General features: G+C 29.1%; 3 protein-coding genes, 1 long non-coding RNA gene and 1 other non-coding gene across 6 annotated transcripts in view; 4 read left to right on the forward strand and 1 right to left on the reverse strand.

The window, feature by feature from the left end:
• The first annotated feature begins 1166 nt into the window (after positions 1 to 1166).
• On the forward strand, positions 1167 to 5898 carry LOC138188749 (carboxy-terminal kinesin 2-like). Its single transcript, XM_069130789.1, has 4 exons — positions 1167 to 1570; positions 3170 to 3837; positions 3920 to 4781; positions 5030 to 5898. Exons 2-3 carry the CDS (start codon positions 3386 to 3388, stop codon positions 4107 to 4109), a joined length of 642 nt encoding a protein of 213 aa, XP_068986890.1. The 5' UTR covers positions 1167 to 1570; positions 3170 to 3385; the 3' UTR covers positions 4110 to 4781; positions 5030 to 5898.
• A 442-nt stretch (positions 5899 to 6340) lies between these two features.
• On the forward strand, positions 6341 to 9663 carry LOC138188747 (protein claret segregational). Of its 2 annotated transcripts, none has more exons than XM_069130785.1 (5): positions 6341 to 6588; positions 6904 to 7904; positions 7987 to 8284; positions 8681 to 8955; positions 9046 to 9663. In XM_069130785.1, the coding sequence occupies exons 2-5, from the start codon at positions 6904 to 6906 to the stop codon at positions 9464 to 9466; spliced, it is 1995 nt and encodes a 664-aa protein (XP_068986886.1). In that variant the 5' UTR covers positions 6341 to 6588; the 3' UTR covers positions 9467 to 9663. The 2 variants fall into 2 exon arrangements, with proteins under 2 accessions (XP_068986886.1, XP_068986885.1); XM_069130784.1 differs by having other exon boundaries at positions 6344 to 6508.
• A 535-nt stretch (positions 9664 to 10198) lies between these two features.
• The window catches only part of LOC138188758 (uncharacterized), a 38416-nt gene continuing 29862 nt past the window's right edge, over positions 10199 to 18752 (forward strand). Inside the window, exon 1 of the long non-coding RNA XR_011175651.1 lies at positions 10199 to 10524. This is a non-coding gene — a long non-coding RNA (uncharacterized LOC138188758). The remainder of the gene's footprint in view (positions 10525 to 18752) is intronic.
• On the forward strand, positions 10524 to 13623 carry Phf5a (PHD finger protein 5a). Its single transcript, XM_069130790.1, has 3 exons — positions 10524 to 10837; positions 11400 to 11590; positions 13461 to 13623. Exons 1-3 carry the CDS (start codon positions 10786 to 10788, stop codon positions 13548 to 13550), a joined length of 333 nt encoding a protein of 110 aa, XP_068986891.1. The 5' UTR covers positions 10524 to 10785; the 3' UTR covers positions 13551 to 13623.
• Positions 18560 to 18678, reverse strand: LOC138188912 (5S ribosomal RNA). Its single transcript, XR_011175751.1, has one exon. It is a non-coding gene; the product is annotated as a 5S ribosomal RNA (ribosomal RNA).

The raw sequence follows: 18752 nt of genomic DNA on the forward strand, positions 1-18752 counted from the left end.
TCATTTCTGTCACCTTCAACGTCAGAAGTGCGAAAAAGTTACCAAGTAGGTTATTTAAAAAAAAATAGAGGTAAAAATTATTGTATATATTACAAAAAGATCGTATGCGGAAAATGCACAAACGACATTCAGTATATTTTCAAAAAATATGCTCAATAGATATGATTACCCTGTACCGTTAATGTTATTGTTATTTTTTTAGAGATAATTTAAAAAAAAGACTTTTTATTTATTAATAATTTATTTAAACGTGAAGCCTAATATTGTTCCTTTCAGATTTAATTTGAATAAATCGATTTTTTAAAGAAAAATGCGTATTTTCGTTTACCCGACAATTTGACGGGTGCCGTAGAGATAGGTATACTACATACAGATTTCAAAAATTAAAAAGCCTAGGAAAAAATAATTTTGTGTATAAATTCTTTAGATGAAATGATTAAAAATGGCTAAAATTGGTGCTATGGTTTTTGAGATATTTCATTTCGAAGTTCGAAATCGATCTAATTGACGGGTCCCGTAAACCTAGTGTTAATGAGGGTTATATTATTACTCTATACCTTTGTTAGACAAAGCGTTCGTCCTGTGACCGCGGCTACGTTCGGTGACTAATTGTCGCCTTGAGCCTAACCTCATTGTCACAAATCTCAAATAAATACAATTGGGTAGAATGACGGCAATTGTTTAATTACGGCTATAAACTTTAATTACAATTTTACGGATTTTCCCGAAGTTCCAAAGGGAAAGCTCCGGTGTCCTTTTATCTCTGACAGATATATTTAAGCATGAAAATAATTGTTTACAGTTTTACAAATATCGAGATTCTTTTTCTATTTCGTTTAGTAATTTTCATTTCTAACGTATTGAACATTAGTAAGAATAAGGAACAAGCTAAACAGTTGAGATATAACAAGACACTTCACAGAATTTAGACTAGTTTAAAGAGAAATTAATTTAATTCTCGTATTGCAGTGCCTGAGTCTGTCGAACTAGTCGACAAACAACGGAATTTATTTATGTTGGAACGATAAGAAGCCAAACTATTTATTTTTAAATATTTAATTATTATATTTTTATATAACGGGTATTTTTAAATAACAGATTTAACATCAGTAGTGGACAGCTCATAGATGGCTCGCAATATTTGATTGCATTAGTAAATGTACATGTACATTGTTGCCATTTTCAATGTTCTTCGCGAGCGTAGATTTCGAATCAAGTGGATAGCTCTGTATGTTACGCTGACTTCTAAATTTATCTCAGTTTCGAGCCTCGATTGTCATTCTATCCTTGTCTTTTATACTCTTGTTACTCTTTTTATCTATATTACTTTTTATTACTATCTATATGCACTATTCTTTTAACAGGCACTCCCAACCTAAAATATTATGCCAGCTCCACTTTAAGAAACATGGATGTCTGTGCTGACCATTTTTTACCCGGAATGTTCAAACCAGGTCCTGCAAAAAATACGAATAGAAGGAAAAAGTTGAAGGGGAATGCCGTACCAGAACCAGCAAAATATTTATTAAAAAATAAAGAAGAAAAAGAAAATATACAAGAAAGACAGCTCGTAAAATTGATGAGAAAAGAAGAAAGGCAAGACGAAAAAGACGAAGATTACTATCAACAGCAAGCGAATGTAGTTTATTGGTGTAAAGATAACAAATTTTTTTAGCATTAAAAATGACATTTTGTAAAACATAAATTTTAATAATTTCACACCAGCTTCGAATACATATGGTATAATCATGTTCTGCTATTCCAAAAGTAAATATTAGTGAATATTTCTGGAAAAAATACAATGTATTACAATTCCAATCCGAATTTCACACTTTCTGAAGAATCAATTCCTTCAATGATTTTAGGCGCATCCGAAGGAGAGCTTTCCGTTAAAGCTGAGGAAGATTCACGCCCGAGAAAACATCAAGAAGGAAGAGCTCATGTCTTAAGAATTAAGAGAAGGGGCGGAGAGCAGTTGAAATTAACTCGATGGCAGAAATTTATTTATTTTCTTTGTTTTTTTTTTGTTAATAAATTATTATATTCTGACATTTTGTACTATTTCTAACTTCCGCTGGGCTTTATATGTATTATTATTCAAAATTATAGTAAACAATTTATTTTTCTTTCTCAGACAACTTACAATTTTGTCCTTCTCCTATCTGTCTATTTCGTACAGAAAAGTAGATATGAACTTTTTCGTAGAACCGATAATTAAATAGATTTTTCTAGCGTGGCACTTAATAGGTTCTTGGCTATGTAGTGTATATTCAAAGAGGGAAGATTTTTAATTTTATAGGTTCTTGTATATGTTAATTTCAATTAAACTCAGCATTTGGCCACATGCTGCAGCACTTATACTGTAAAACAACTAGAACTACGTGCGGGAGTAATCTCATTTCCTTTCTATTACATACTATATCAACGATGCATTAACTTATATTGCTATTGGACAAATTTTTTGTATGCCTCAGCTCTCATACATTGATTGACTCACTAGACCTCTGATTGGCTGCATTCAAACAAATTCAAATTTAAATATAGAGATATAAAGATGAAGTGCGTGAAAAAACGGAGAAAGCAGTTTAGAAATAAAAAGAAAATGCTGCATGAAGACTTCCTATGTCCTTGTCTAATAACGCAGGCACATTCGTATAGTACATACTCGAGTACCATATCTTTATATCTTTATCAGTTTAAATAAATGCAGTTGTTTAACCGATTGTTGAATGTTATGGAATGAAGTAAAGCGTTGTTCCTTTCTTTCTGTATTAGTATCGCGATTGTTCTGATTTTGTGTATACAAATATAATAAATTAGGTAATATAATTTAAAGTAAACAAATAATTGATAAATGCGTAACTGCGAGTGACTTAATTGTGTTCTTTTGCACAACGAGATTTATTTTCCGGATACTTGTTTATATCGCTCGTTATATTTTCAATTTTATGTAACGCACTACTGAAGTAACTACGTTTGTTTTATTGTTTTAAATAAAATGTGATTTGGGGCACCATGAACAGTAAAAGGGGGCTTGTCTAATAATAGATATTGTAGTTTGAATACTGGAAATATTGATCTTGCATATATGGATATTGGTTAAATGTTCTGAAGTATGTAGTTTCTTTTTGCTACTGCATTAATCCAAATAATTGATCTTCATGTTTAGATTGAATCATGCTTGCCAAAACTAAAAATTAATTTATCAAAAGTAACTAGTAGCACAGTAAATATTGCTATGAAAAGAATAATCAAAAAATGATATGAAATAATATGTCCCTTGCACGTTCTAATACTGTTCCTCAAAAACTGATGAAGGCCAAAATACAACTGATAAAACACATATATAAAAACTTTGGCAAAATATAGTAAACTTCAAGAACAAATGAACACATTAAAGGCAAATGAAAATATACATAAACTAAAAGCAGAAGGATATGAAAATCTGAATAAGACATTAGTAAATGAATGCAGGGAATTAAATGCAGAAATAAATAAATTGCAAGAAGAAAAAGAGAATTTGACAAAATGTTTGAAAGAATCAGAGGAGTCATGTAAAAGCATTTCAAATACTTTAGTAGAAATTAAAGAAAAATGCTCGTCTCAAGAATCATTACTGTCACAACATGAATTTACAATAAAGGATCTAAAAGCTAGTTCAGAAGTTGAAAAAGAGATGAATAAAGAATTAAATGCAACTAAAAATGAGTTACAAATATTGGTTCATACCATGAACAAAGATCGTAGAGTCCTCCATAATGCAATACAAGAAATAAAAGGAAATATCAGAGTATTTTGCAGAGTCCGACCTAGAACTCCAAATAAACTTGGAAAAGCGTATGTATTTCATATATATATAAATATTTGATTCTCACAAATATAACACAGTTTCCTAATGATGTTTATTTTATTTATCCAGGATGTGTAATATCAACTTCTTAGATGAATGCACTATCGAAGTAGGAAAATTTAATGGGTATGATTCAGTTAGTTGCAGTGGAAAATCAAAGGGAACCAGACAAGAATTTTCATTTGATGAAATGTTCCCAGCAACTGTTGGCCTCAAAAATATTTTTGTAGAGTTAGCTCTGTTAGATCAGTCCACTTAGAGGAGTATAATGTCTATGTAGCTGACTCATTTATTAATAGTGTCTTTAGCTGGCATTTCAAAGACATTGATATTACTGAATGTATCTCCTTTAGGCAAATATTATAACGAAACATTGAATTTATTGAGATTTGCTAGCAATGTACACAATTGCTAATCCCAGAATGGAAAAAGAACGTGACTAATGTTATTATCCTATGAGCATGACTACAAAACACTATACAAAGTTCCAACAAATAGTAATAGTATAGACAGATATCGTATTTTGTTAAAGAAATACAAATAAGAGTGAAGGCAACTTGTTTTATTAATAGGATTTACCAAAAGGAACGGTTATACATGATTTTATGCAAATATCACTATTAGAAATAAATTCAAATTTGTCCACTACGTTGAAAATTAATTTTAATGATTTCACACAATTAGAAAATTTTATTGACTTTGCAATTGAAAAAACACGCTTTCCTGTCCATTTACTATCGCAATTCCAATTAGAGAAATAATAAGAGCTATTTTCTGGTAAGAAAGTATGTCCACAAGGAAAAAGCAAAATTGACGGATATGGATGAATATGTGAATGTGTAATATTATGGGAGTAAGAAAGCTATATATGCCAGAAAGTGCTTGAGACTGTGAATGTTGTAATGACATCCTGCAGTGATGAAGGAATCAAGTAAGAGAATTTTGAATTAAGACTTAATTACTTAGAAAATTTTTCAGAATGTTTTCAAATAAAATATTACGAATTAATGTTATAAATTTTATTACAAATTTGTTAATTTATGATAAGATTTATGATATAATTTGTTAAATGTCATAAATTTACAAATTTGTAATATAAAAATTTAAAATATTACAAGATTCTTTTATATTACATGATAAAAATGAAATTTTGCTTAAAAAAAATTCGTCTTCTTGCAGATTTATGTCGCATACTTAAGCATCAAAGTCCTTGGTGATAATAAAAGTGATAGCTAATGTTTAGAAATCTATGTTACCTGCGAAAAGATGATAATAGGATCGATGTTGTTAAATGAATTAAAAAGTAATTTAAAGATCAGTTAAATATTTTCAATCTATAGTCAAAGACTAAATATATTCCTAATCTATTTATAATACTTGTATAAAATAAATATAAGACTTGTGATGATTAAATACATATATTTATATATATACATATAGTTTAATTATATATATATTTATATATAGTTTAATTTCACACGGATATACACTAATTAGGTATAAAAATTTAAATATAATATTTTTATTATGAGATCATTAAATCTTTATAAGAAACTAAGATTACTGTTTAGTAAAATATAAATATATATATTCGTATGCATATATCAATTTTGTAAATCACACTGAAATATTTTTTTACTTAATTACTCTATATTATTATAATTTACATTTTTTCAAAAAAAATAGGAAGTATTCCGAAATTAAAAAAACTAGCTGTGTATAAATGTACTAGGTTATCCGGAAGATTCATAGCGACAGTTAAGATTGATTTAACTAAAATTAAACTCTAGTCATTTATAATTTCACGAGTATTTTCTCGAAAAAACGAAAGTTTTTAGAATATAATACTGATCTTTCCATCTGATATAAAAAAAGTAAAATATATTAACAATAACTTTTAATGTTTTCAAATAAGCAACAACTAAATTAAGAAAATTAAGGAAACAACGTTTATTTTTTTATATATAGTGTTAGATATCGAAATTTACTACTTGATGAATATCCTTTTAAAAAATTTTTAATAAAATAGTTACAAACCTATGCTCATTTCTTTTAAAATTATTCATAAAATACATTGCTACAGCCTGATCGTTTAATTTTGAAATACATATTTTATATACTTATCATAAATTATTTTCTTAAATTAAGTATATTCAAAAAGTTATTGAATGTATATTTTACTAACTCATCTGGAAAAAGTGATTTTTATTGATTAAAATATTTAATTAAATATCAATTATGGCTATAAAAATAATAAACTATTGATAATTTTATAATCGGAAAATTATAATTCGGACCAACTGATAATCTTTATTTATTGTTGTTTAAGTTTCAAACTGCTAATGAAAATTAAATAAAATCGACACATTCAGGTATCGATACGTGTATCGACTTTAAAATATAATCGAGTATAAATACATATATCAGTGATTACTATTGGGCAAATCTTTTCTATGTCTTCAAATGATTGGTTCTCAGCTCTCATACTATACTCCTCTGATTGGCTACATTCAAGCAAATTCAAGTTTAAATAAATGCAGTTGTTTAACAGCTTAACCGACTCTTGAATGCTGTGAAGTGAAGTAAACTGTCGTTTCTTTCTTTCTGTATAAGTAACGCTATTAGTGTGATTTTGTGTATGCGAACATAACAAATTAGGTAATATAATTTAAAAGTAAACAAGTAATTGATAAATGTGTAACTACGAGTGACTTAATTGTGTTCTTTTGTTGAACGAGGTTTGTTTTGTCAAATAGTTGTTTATATTAATCGTACACATCAATTTTTTGTCATGTGTAATATATTTTCAATTTCACGTAATCCACTATTTAACTAACTACATTTGTTTTATTGTTTTGAATAAAATGTGGCTTGGGGCAGCGTAAACAGTAAAGGGGGGCTTGTCTGCTAATGGATGTTGTAGTTTGGTAATAATTAAACAGTACACCGGAAATATTGGTTTTGCATGTATGGGTATGAGTTAAATGTTTTAAAGCATGTAGTTTCTTTTTTTTATTATTGTATTAATCCAAATAATTGATCTTCATGTTTAGATGGAATCACGTTTGCCAAAACCAAAAATTAATTTACCAAAAGTAATTAACAGCACAGTAAACATTGCTACAGAAAAAGATAATCAAAAAATGGTAAAAAGCCAAAATGATCTGCCCCATGCAAGTTCTAGTGCTGTTTCTGAGAGACTGACAAAAGCCAAAAGTACAGTAAATATAGCAAAATGTTCAAATGAAAATAAACCTCCAATTAAACAAACTTTTAGTAGATCGAAGACTATGTCTTCCATTACTACCAGAGCTGTGAAAAGACCAGCTACTGCAACCATTACACATGGCGAGACCAAGAGACAATTTGCTAAGCCTCCTACTAAAATAAGCACACAGCAAGTTGGTAGTACATTAAGAAATAATACCACCAATAAGTCTAGTCATAATATCGTAGCCCAGAAGGTACAATGCAGCAGTAATGCAGCTAAGCCTTCCAAGTGGGACTTAAAGGGTCGATTGGCCCACACAAATAATGAGTTATCTAATATACGACAGAAATATACAGAAACTTCAGCAAAATATAATGAACTTCAAGAACAAATGAACACACTAAAGGCAAATGAAAATGTACATAAACTAAAAGCAGAAGAATATGAAAATTTGAATAAGACATTAGTAAATGAATGCAGAGAATTAAAAGTAGAAATGAGTAAATTGCAAGAAGAAAAAGAGAATTTGACAAAATGTTTGAAAGAATCAGAGGAGTCATGTAAAAGCATTTCAAATACTTTAGTAGAATTTAAAGAAAAATGCTCATCTCAAGAGTCATTACTGTCACAACATGAATTTACAATAAAGGATCTAAAAGCTAGTTTAGAAGTTGAAAGAGAAATGAATAAAGAATTAAATACAACTAAAAATGAGTTACAAACATTGGTTCATACCATGGACAAAGATCGTAGAGTCCTCCATAATGCAATACAAGAAATGAAAGGAAATATCAGGGTATTTTGCAGAGTCCGACCTAGAACTCCAAGTGAACTTGGAAAAGCGTATGTATTTTATATATATATAAATATTTGATTTTCACAAATACAACACAGTTTCCTAATGATGTTTATTTTATTTATCCAGGATGTGTAATATCAACTTCGTAGATGAATGCACTATCGAAGTAGGAAAATTTGATGGCTCTGATTCAGTTAGTTGTAGCGGAAGACCGAGAGGAACCAGGCAAGAGTTCTCTTTCGATAAAGTCTTCCCACCAACTGCTAGCCAAGAAAATATTTTTGAAGAATTAGCCCTGTTAGTTGAGTCCGCTTTAGAGGGGTATAATGTCTGTGTATTTGCATATGGCCAGACGGGTTCTGGTAAAACATATACTATGGAAGGTTTACCGGGTATTGAAATGGAAGGCATGATACCTAGAACGGTATACATTGAACAGTATATATATATATGTTCAGGGTGGTTGGTAACTGGTGGTACAAGCGGAAAGGGGGTGATTCTACGCGAAAAAAGAAGTCGAAAATATAGAATAAAAATTTTTCATTTGAGGCTTTGTTTTCGAGAAAATCGATTTTGAATTTTCGCTCGGTACGCGTGCGGTACGTTATAACAGATCTCACTGTAGATCGTTGTCTCGATGGAAAAATTTAAAAAAAAAATTAAAAAAAAATTTTTATTGTATATTTTCGACTTCTTTTTTCGCGTGGAATCACCTCCTTTCCGCTTGTACCACCAGTTACCAACCACCCTGTATATATATATACATATATATTATTACTACTTGCAATGTAAAATAGTATGTTCTTTCTTAATGATTCAGGTACGACATATATTCCAAAAAATGAAAGAATTTCAATTACTTGGTTGGGAATATCGGATAGAAGCTAGTTTCCTTGAGATTTACAATGAGCATATTGTTGACTTGCTTGATTCTCAAGCTAAGACACATGAAATCAAAATGGCTGATAGTAAGGGACACAATTTGTATGTCAGTAATTTGAAAATACAGGAAATTAATAGCCCTGAAGAATTGCACGAGTGCCTTTTGACGGCGCAATGTAATAGAGCAGTTGCGGCTACTCAATCGAACGAACGGTACACACATAAAAACATACATTCGCATTTTCTGTCTTGGATGTACAAATATGATAGACTTAAAAATAAATGCATAATTTAATTTTCTAGGTCGTCTAGGTCGCATTCAGTAACAAGAATAAAGCTTGTAGGAACACATCAGTTAAAAGAGGAGATTTCAATAGGAAACTTAAATTTAGTTGACCTAGCGGGATCTGAAAGATTAAAAGGGGAAGAATCTGTACGACTGGCAGAAACGAAAAACATTAATAAATCGTTAGCAAACTTGGGCAACGTTATCTTGGCCCTTTTGAAAAAACAAGAACATATTCCATACAGAAACTCAAAACTTACTCATTTATTAATGCCGTCTTTAGGTGGCAATTCAAAGACTTTGATGTTACTGAACGTATCTCCTTTAGACGAATGTTATAACGAAACATTGAATTCATTGAGATTTGCTAGCAGTGTAAACAGTTGCAAACCCGGTAATGCAAAAAGAACACGACTAGTGCTACAAAACTCCACATGAAGTTTCACCAAATAGTATTTTTATTACACTTCAAGATTTTAGTGTTTTTAAGCATTATTTTTTAAAAGCATTATTTAGACTATTTTATATAGTAAACGCACATCCTCTTTTGTGTAATTTTATTTTGTTCTTTTATAAATCTCAACAAAAACTGTAAATAGTTCAATATAAAATATATTACCATAACACTGACATAATTTACATATTTGCTCAGTTTAACTGCAATTTCAATATTTTCAAAGATATTTTATATAATTAAAAGAAATAACTTTTTTGAACTATTATTATATTCGTCATAAAAATAAAGTCTATGACTTGATTCGAACCAATCCCTTCCGGTTTAATAAAACGAAACCGTGTACATTTTTTATTAATTGCGTTTTCTGGCAACAATTGTATTATTTAAAGTAATAGGAAAAAAATTTTCTACACTGCCAGACATAGGTATTAGCTGGTGTTAATATATTTATTTGTTATATTTATTACATATTTTAATAAATTTTATTTTATTTAGCGTTTTATGCTACAATGTATAATACAAATAGAATAATAGGTGTATAATAAATGCACGTAAATAATTTATATCAATAATATATCAATAAATACTCTAGTATGTACTTATGGCTGGCAATATATGTTTCCTCTAGCAGTGCACCACGCCGAGCGCACATTTCTTCATGTTTCTGCGTACTAATACATTTCAGAGTTGCACGATCGCTCATCTCCCCTCCCCGCTGTGCTTATAAATATTTCTTCTACCAAGAGCATCGGAAACGAGTCGTACTGATAGTGTAATCGTTTACCATGAAAGGTCCTTATTCTTAGTGTCCATTTTTTAGCAGAATTTCGCACATGAACGTTGACTGACGATCTCCCTAGTTCCTTTATCTCTAACAGAAAGAAAAATTCCCTCTATTTTTAATATTCTCTAATCTCTGGTGACTAGTGCGGTAATTATACACAGGCACGAAATCGCGTAAACAAACCCAAGTAATCGCTAAAATACGTAATAAGAGAATTATATTATAATACCTTAGTACAATCTTATATCATATTAGGTATACTTAAATAAGACAAGAATATAAAATTGAAAATTTCCATATTATTTGGTTAAATATTGAATATTTTAAATACTATTCTCAAACAGTTATTCGCATGTATGCTAAATTGTCTAAACTGTCGTCGATTTAAAAGGCACTATAAAACGTAAACAAAGTTGAGAATTTTCAAATGTATTGGCTTGTGACGTTTGATACAAAAAGATTCATACAATAATTCGTATTTCGTATACGTTAAAAGAATTTTGCTAATTCTGTGATATGGCAAAACATCATCCAGATTTAATTTTTTGTAGAAAACAACCAGGAGTTGGTAAGATTTATACTTGTACTTAAATTGCAATTTTGAATTTTAGGTTAAGTTTGCATTATATATTTTTTTATGAAATTCTTACTTAAAGACGAAAGAAATTATTTTATTACTGTTATATTTAAATAAATATTTAATTATTACAGATTTTAACTATAATATATTTTCATCAGAAATATATATATAGTGATATTCTTACATAAACAACAAACTTCCTTAATAAATAATTAGATCTGTTTGTACCTTCATTGTTAATTGATTATGTAATTTTTCATTATATATATATATATATATATATATATATATATGTATCAATAGTATATGTGTCGAGATTCTTGTATAGATATATGTATCTGTATACAATTTTTTACTTTAACTTCTATAAAATTAACCTTTTATTTACATTGTACTCCATTTACTTAGAAATTTATGAAATGAGGAAGTAAAATTACAATTATGGGATAAATAGATTTATACATAAAAACGTAACCAATATCGTATAATTGTTATATGATAATAATAACATCATGTATACATATATAATTAAAATAGTTTTTATTTTCAGCAATAGGGAGGTTATGTGAGAAATGTGACGGTAAATGTGTAATTTGTGATTCTTATGTAAGACCTTGTACTCTGGTTCGAATTTGTGATGAATGCAATTATGGATCTTATCAAGGCAGATGTGTTATCTGTGGTGGACCTGGTGTGTCTGATGCCTATTATTGCAAAGAATGTACAATCCAAGAGAAAGATGTAAGTTTTTAAAACAGTAATTTAATATGTGTTCTTAATATATTACATTCGTTATTTTTGAGTATAAAATTATGAAATTTGATTTATTAAATGGTCAATTGTTAACTATTGTGATTTATATCTTTATTATTTTTCATTTCATGTCATACCTCAAAGCTGGTTTACGATATTACTTAATTTTTTATATATTCCTGTAAGAAAAGCCGAATAGTAAAAAATTTAAAGAAAGACAAAATTTGAAAATTGATTATGATTGAATAGATTGATTAAATGAATGTTTTTAATGTATCTATTTTATAGACTTTGTATGTAATACTTCATTTACTTTGTTATAATGAAAATAAAGTAAAAGTAAGGAATGAAGAAACTTTAAAAATGATTATATTAGTTTAATTATAGTCTGGGAAACATCTTATATTCTAATGGAAATTATTTTAAAGAAATACATTGATAAAAATAAAATTTCTTTGCATATAAACTTCCTTATTTAGAACTGCAATTTCATTTGAATACAATATATGTATATCAATTATTATATCTATAAATTTATTTATAAATATCATGAGTTTGTAAGATTCTTTAAACAGAAGTACCTTATTTTGTCACCCATATTACAAAAGTAGTTAGTTTCACGTAGGTTTACATTCAAAAGGACTTAAATTAAATCTTGTTTCATGTCCTATGTGAGATAAATGGAGATAAATTCAAGCACACATAAAGACTTTGTAGGAAGAGTAAATTCCGTTTTTGTAATTTTTAATAAACTGTTTAATAGAATCATTAATTTTACTATAAATTTATGATCATATTTACAAGCATTTTAATTAACTTGAAAGCATATTGAAGTCAGTGAATTTGAACAGAAATAATTTTATATATTTCAAAATCTTCTGAACTTAAATATATATATATATATATATCTTGTGAAATTTTTCTTTTATTTAAAATAAGAAAGGCAACAAAAGGAATTCAATAATATTGTTCACGATTTTTCAGATGAGTGGGAAATATCTAAACAACTTTTTTAAAGAAAAATTTATAAATTTAATGCTCGAATCTTTTAAAACTATAGTTTATTTCTCTGGCCCCATGCGGGCTGCAATTACAATAAATCTATCTATATTGAATAATATTTAAATTCGAAATGCACATTGATCAACCTGATTGATATAATTATAATAAATGTATAGTTCATTTCTTATATTTTGTAATTTATAAAATTTTTAATAAAAGCAATTTGTTAGTGTTATATGTATAATGTTTCTATATATTTGAGATTAAATATATATGTTTTATACCCCAGCATAAATCCAATATCTTTGTAGCCAGAATTTTTATTTTTTTTTTTTAATTAGCTATAAATTATACATTAATATACAGACATTTATGATATATATTATAATTTAATATTCATATTCTTTAGCAAGCAGAGGGAGATAGTGAGAAAGGAAGAGATAGAGAGAGAAAGGGAGAAATATTTACATAATTTTCTTGTTCATGTATTTAATAAATATTTCAATTCACAACTTCCATTTTAAATAGTATGCTGGATTTACATCTAAATCTTGTTTAAAGCACGTTATCAATTCTTTTTCTATGACAATGTCAATCGAATAGAGATTGTGCAGCACTACTATACTATGTATTATGTACTCCACTAATAAAATTACAACATAGAGTGCTACAGTTTAATTCATTTAGATAATTATTTTCATAAAAAAGATATGAAAAAATATCTCAATAAAATCAAATGTTATAGACAGTTACAGCATATCAAGGAAGACAGAATGTGCTGACATTTATATATATATGTATATATGACTTATAATGTGTAGTAATAGATTAAGATTTGAAATTTGGTTTGTTGCAGCGTGATGGTTGTCCAAAGATTGTAAATCTTGGGAGTTCAAAGACTGATCTATTTTATGAAAGGAAAAAATATGGGTTCAAAAGAAGATAAGGACTGGTACCAACAATTTTTGATGTGTACAAAATGTTTCTAATGTTGCAAATAAACAATTTTTTTTATAAAATTGTAATAATATCTATTTTTTAAGTTAAAAACTTAATTTCAAATTCGCGATCATACAATCTTTTTGTTACAAAATGTGTGTATGAATTAACGTTTTTGTAAGTTGTAAAGAAATTTGAAGTGGGGAAATAAATTGTAATCGTGCGTAGAAAAGCGTTGTACTTCTTCTTTTATATAAATATTATCTTGCATAAAATAATACCGTGTTTTGAAAAATGAATACCAACACCCTTTGACAATTTCAAAAATCTTTATTTTAATTGCATATTTAGTCCATAATTTAATTTATAAAATTAGATTTGTAATAGAATTGCCACTCCACCAAGAATCCACTTACTAGTTCTCTCCTTAGTGCTTAAATTGAACGTCCACACGTAAGTAGGATCTCGCAATCGTGTTTTATACACAGAACATTCATACATATTCTTTAAATCTTGTTTGTCCTGTGTAATCGCATTACATTATTATTACTAATATACATTATTGGTAATAATGGAAACAATTCTTTAAATCGAGAGTCCATGATACATCCTGTTTGAACGTTCCATCGTGCACCTTCCATGTACAATCCGTTTATATATGCGCCTTCTCTTGGTGCTGATCTGTAAAGTTTTAGTGAAAAATCTATTATTACTACTCTGGAATAAAATTTATACAAATTGTAACTGAATTTTGTTAACGATGAAAGCTAGTGAGTGTATTTAAATAAATGTACTTGAAATAAAATATTAAAAATATTTAAAAATACTGTTAATATCTTTGTTTATTAATACTTTAAAATATTTGTATATACACATGTATACACTCACGCATATATATATAAGAAGATAATCGCATATTCAGTAGCTATAAACAATATTTGTACATCATTGTACTTATTACAGTATTTATATAGCTGCTAATTAATTAGATTCATATATATTAAATCTAATGCCATTATTTATCGTTTCCCTTATGGGGTTACATGACTTCTAGTTCAGACAATACTTCGTTGCTCGTTTTCGCTGCTATGAATTCCACTCTCGCTTTCATTTAACCTTACAAGTCCTCGCAAGTTTACATCGCGTTCTCAAAAAATCATACCAACTTAATAATAAAATGAAATTAATAAATAACAAAAAGTGATATACAATACTATAAATGAGCCAACGCTCTAAGCCTGTGTGCGTGTGTACGCGCGCGTGCCTCTTCATTCTCTCATCCGCAGTGATCTTTGTGTCATTTAATAGTATTATATACTATATAATAGAATATAATAATATATATAATAGTACTTTCATACTACTACAAAAAATTGATGCTACGAAAATAAATCGTGGATTCCGCCATAAAAAGGTTCATTGAAAAATAAGGATGTGTATGTACAAATACTTTTTTTCACCATTGTATATGTGCGATAAGTATACCATACTCGATATTAACATCATACAGTAAGGAAAAATAAAAATAAAGGACAAGTTTGAAGGGCTGACGGAATAATGTTTTTAATAATTACGTGATTTCTTCTTTGGTTTTTCGCAGTACTTCGCAATATAAACACATTTTGTCCAATGGCCATTCATTTTTGCGAGCGGTTTGTTGCATAATTGCAGTTAGAAATGATTGAGGATTGAAAAACCCACCTAGCCATACCGACGATGGTAACTACATAATGATTCGTTATGTCATTAGAATAGATTAATTGCTGAGTAGAATAAGATTGCAATAAAGTTGAATAATAATGTTGTAAGAGTTTTTAGATTTTAATGTTAATTGGCAAAAAAGGAAAATTTTGCGTTTGGTACACGTAAACAATATGAATGACCCGTTAATATCGTCTGAAAGAAGATTCGTTAATATCTGGTTTGTCATCTTCTCGAATATAGTTCAAGCGAAAGATTGTTTCCCAAGTTCAGCTAAAGGGCATAAAATACAGGATATTAAAGGCGAGTATGCGAAGAAATAAAGCTGCTTGAAAATGTTAAATTTTATACTTTCTATTTTTTCTTAATGAAAGTTATTGTAATAAATTGGAGTGATATTCTCAATTAATATGAATTTACACAAACTCAATCCAGCTATTCTGGATTCAGTTCAGGCAGATTCATATTCTATTTACTACAAATTATCTGCAGATTAATTATCTGAAGATGAAAACACTTTGATTCATATCAGTTCGCATCTAAACTTATTTTAGTTGCATAAACTTAAGCACTCTTTTACACCTTTTTTCTACCAGAAAGGGATACGAGTTATTAAAATTTCACTTTTTATGGGTAGCAACAATCGCGTGCGTTGAACGAAGCTTTATTCCATCGTTCACTCAATTTTCCTATGTTTATTTTACCAGTTTGAGTTGAATTCCAGGCATCAAAATTTGCCACGGATTCAATTATCAATTTCACAAACTGAAACATTTCGATATTAATAGGGCATTGTTTTATACAATAATAAAAGTTACAATAATAGTAAGAAATAAGTAAATGTTTACGTTAAAATCAGCAGTCCAATTAGATAATTCATTTATTCGATATATCATATCCGGGAACCAACTGTTTAATCCTAATTCTGAAGGGTAAGCTCTTTTTGTCCAAGACAGTGGAACAGCATCCATCATTATATAATTTTGTAGATCTTCCATCTCAGCATTAATAGTTAATTCTCCCTATCAAAGAATCACAGATCAATCGTCATTCTTCGGCTGTATTCGGAATAAGTTTGAGCGTCGTGTGCGACAAATTTTTTTTTTATTATTTAATTTGTACTTTACAATTTGTTCAGATGGGCATTCAGTACATTTTTCTAATTTAATTGCTAAGTATACCATCTTCGGGATACCATCTTCGAGTTTGACTATTTTATTTCTGTAGTGAGGTCAGTGGGGTGTTCTCTTTTTCGTTTTCTCTCTATGAGTGTTTTGCTCGCTTCGGTAGCTAGCTGGTTTGGATGTGTTGCCGTTCTTTCCTTGTATTTTTCTGCGTACCTGCTAATTTTTTCTTTGACCTTTGGTATTTTTAAGCTTTGTGTATATCCTCGTTTGTGACATACCATGGGGCGTTAGCTATTGTTCTGAATCTTCTAGAAGCGACTTTGGTTTATTTACATGACTCATTGCTCTTGTCCCCCATAGTGGTATTCCAAATTGGTTTTATTATCGTTTTGTAAATTTTAGTTTATTTTCTATGATCAAAAAATAGAATATTTAAAGAAAAATAAGTGTGTGCAAAAATGAGATTGATATAATATACAGGGTGGTTGGTAATTGGTGGTACAAGCGGAAAGGGGGAGATTCTACGCGAAAAAAGAAGTCGAAAATATAGAATAAAAATTTTTCGTTTGAGGCTTTGTTTTCGAGAAAATCGACTTTGAATTTTCGCTCGGTACGCGTGCACTTTATCACGTCTCGTTATAACGGATCTCACTATAGATCGTTGTCTCGATAGAAAAATTAAAAAAAAAATTTTTTTTAATTTTTATTCTATATTTCCGACTTCTTTTTTCGCGTAGAATCACCTCCTTTCCGCTTGTACCACCAGTTACCAACGTATAACACTAAGTTTACCGGACCCGTCAATTTGACGGATTTCGAACTTCGAAATGAAATATCTCAAAAACCATAGCAACAAATTTAACCATTTTACATCGTAAATTAATCATTTCATCTAAAGAATTTATACACAAAATTATTTTTTCCTAGGCTTTCTAATTTTTGAAATCTGTATGTGGTATACCTATTTCTACGGGACCCGTCAAATTGACGGGTAAACGAAAATACACATTTTTCTTTAAAAAATCAATTTATTCAAATTAAATCTGAAAGGAGCAATATTAGGCTTCACGTTTAAATAAATTATTAATAAATAAAAAGTCTTTTTTTTTAAATTATCACTAAAAAAATAACAATAACATTAACGGTACAGGGTAATCATATTTATTGAGCATATTTTTTGAAAATATACTGAATGTTGTTTGTGCATTTCCCGCATAATTATCTATTCGTACACCTGTATGTTTGGTGCTTAGAAGGAGACTTTTACTTTAGGTTTACTTTTATACATAGTAAGTGTGCAGTTTTCTGATTTATGTAAATCTGAGGAAAACAAAGTCATCTTGTCCTTTTTTTTCTTCGCTGGTTTTGCCAGTTCTCTTTTATTCGACCGGATTGTCCCAACCAAAGTTGTTTTTTGTGCTAGCAATTTTTTGCTAGCGGGATGCTTGTAAAGAAATCGTCTGTCCTTACATGTCTGCCTCGTTGTAAATATGGTTCGGCTAATTTTAGCCGAACTTTAATTTTCATCTTTCCCCATATAAGGGAAACCATTCAAAATATACTTTGTTTGGACGTCAACTGCTAACCAAAATTTAATGCCAAATTTATGGGGCTTATTTGGCATATATTGTGTAAATCTGCACCGGGCTTTCGTTGGAAATAATTGCTCATCTATTGAAATATTTTCATATGGCTTATAACAAGCCTGTCTATTACTTATAAACCTGTTCCATATTTCGGAAAATGCAAAATGGTTAAAATTAATGCTATGGTTTTTGAGATATTTCATTTCGAAGTTCAAAATCTGTCAAATTGGCGGGTCCCGTAAACCCTGTGTTGATGTTATTGTTATTTTTTTAGTGATAATTAAAAAAAAAGACTTTATTTACTAATAATTTATTTAAACGTGAAGCCTAATATTGTTCCTTTCAGACTTAATTTGAATAAATCGATCTTTTAAAGAAAAATGCTTATTTTCGTTTACCCGTCAATTTGACGGATGCTCGTAGAGATAGGTATATACGAAACGCCCGTAAACCTAGTGATAATATTATTTTTTGATATAATATATAATTGCGAGGTAATAGTCGTGTAGTACCAAAACATTTCTTTTTCTCGATGCTTAGGTTGTAGATTATTAAAAATAGATTGTCAAGAAAAGTAAAAAATATTGGAAAAATAAAAAAAAAGCCAACACCACACGGAGTTCCCAGGCGGTCACCCATCCAAGTACTATCCGTGCCCGGCGCTGCTTAACTTTCGTGATCGGACGAGAACGAGTGCACTCAGCGCGGTCTGAGCGTTGGCTGAAATAAGTAGTTTTTTTATTTGTCTTTGAGTTGCAAAAAACAGAATAGTGCATAGACAAGTGCGTGCAAAAA

The sequence above is a fragment of the Bombus flavifrons genome, chromosome 17 (genome assembly GCF_040668555.2).
Source record: "Bombus flavifrons isolate JBK064 chromosome 17, iyBomFlav1_principal, whole genome shotgun sequence".
Classification (NCBI taxonomy): domain Eukaryota; kingdom Metazoa; phylum Arthropoda; class Insecta; order Hymenoptera; family Apidae; genus Bombus; species Bombus flavifrons.

Bases quoted from the DNA above. Each gene is read 5' to 3' on its own strand.
- LOC138188747 (XM_069130785.1), top strand. From the start codon at position 6,904: ATGGAATCACGTTTGCCAAAACCAAAAATTAATTTACCAAAAGTAATT. The intron at 7,905-7,986 runs GTATGTATTTTA...TTATTTATCCAG, and splicing joins CCAAGTGAACTTGGAAAAGC to GATGTGTAATATCAACTTCG. The intron at 8,285-8,680 runs GTATACATTGAA...TTAATGATTCAG, and splicing joins AAGGCATGATACCTAGAACG to GTACGACATATATTCCAAAA.
- Phf5a (XM_069130790.1), top strand. From the start codon at position 10,786: ATGGCAAAACATCATCCAGATTTAATTTTTTGTAGAAAACAACCAGGA. The intron at 10,838-11,399 runs GTAAGATTTATA...TTTTATTTTCAG, and splicing joins TAGAAAACAACCAGGAGTTG to CAATAGGGAGGTTATGTGAG. The intron at 11,591-13,460 runs GTAAGTTTTTAA...GGTTTGTTGCAG, and splicing joins GTACAATCCAAGAGAAAGAT to CGTGATGGTTGTCCAAAGAT.
- LOC138188749 (XM_069130789.1), top strand. From the start codon at position 3,386: ATGAACACATTAAAGGCAAATGAAAATATACATAAACTAAAAGCAGAA. The intron at 3,838-3,919 runs GTATGTATTTCA...TTATTTATCCAG, and splicing joins CCAAATAAACTTGGAAAAGC to GATGTGTAATATCAACTTCT.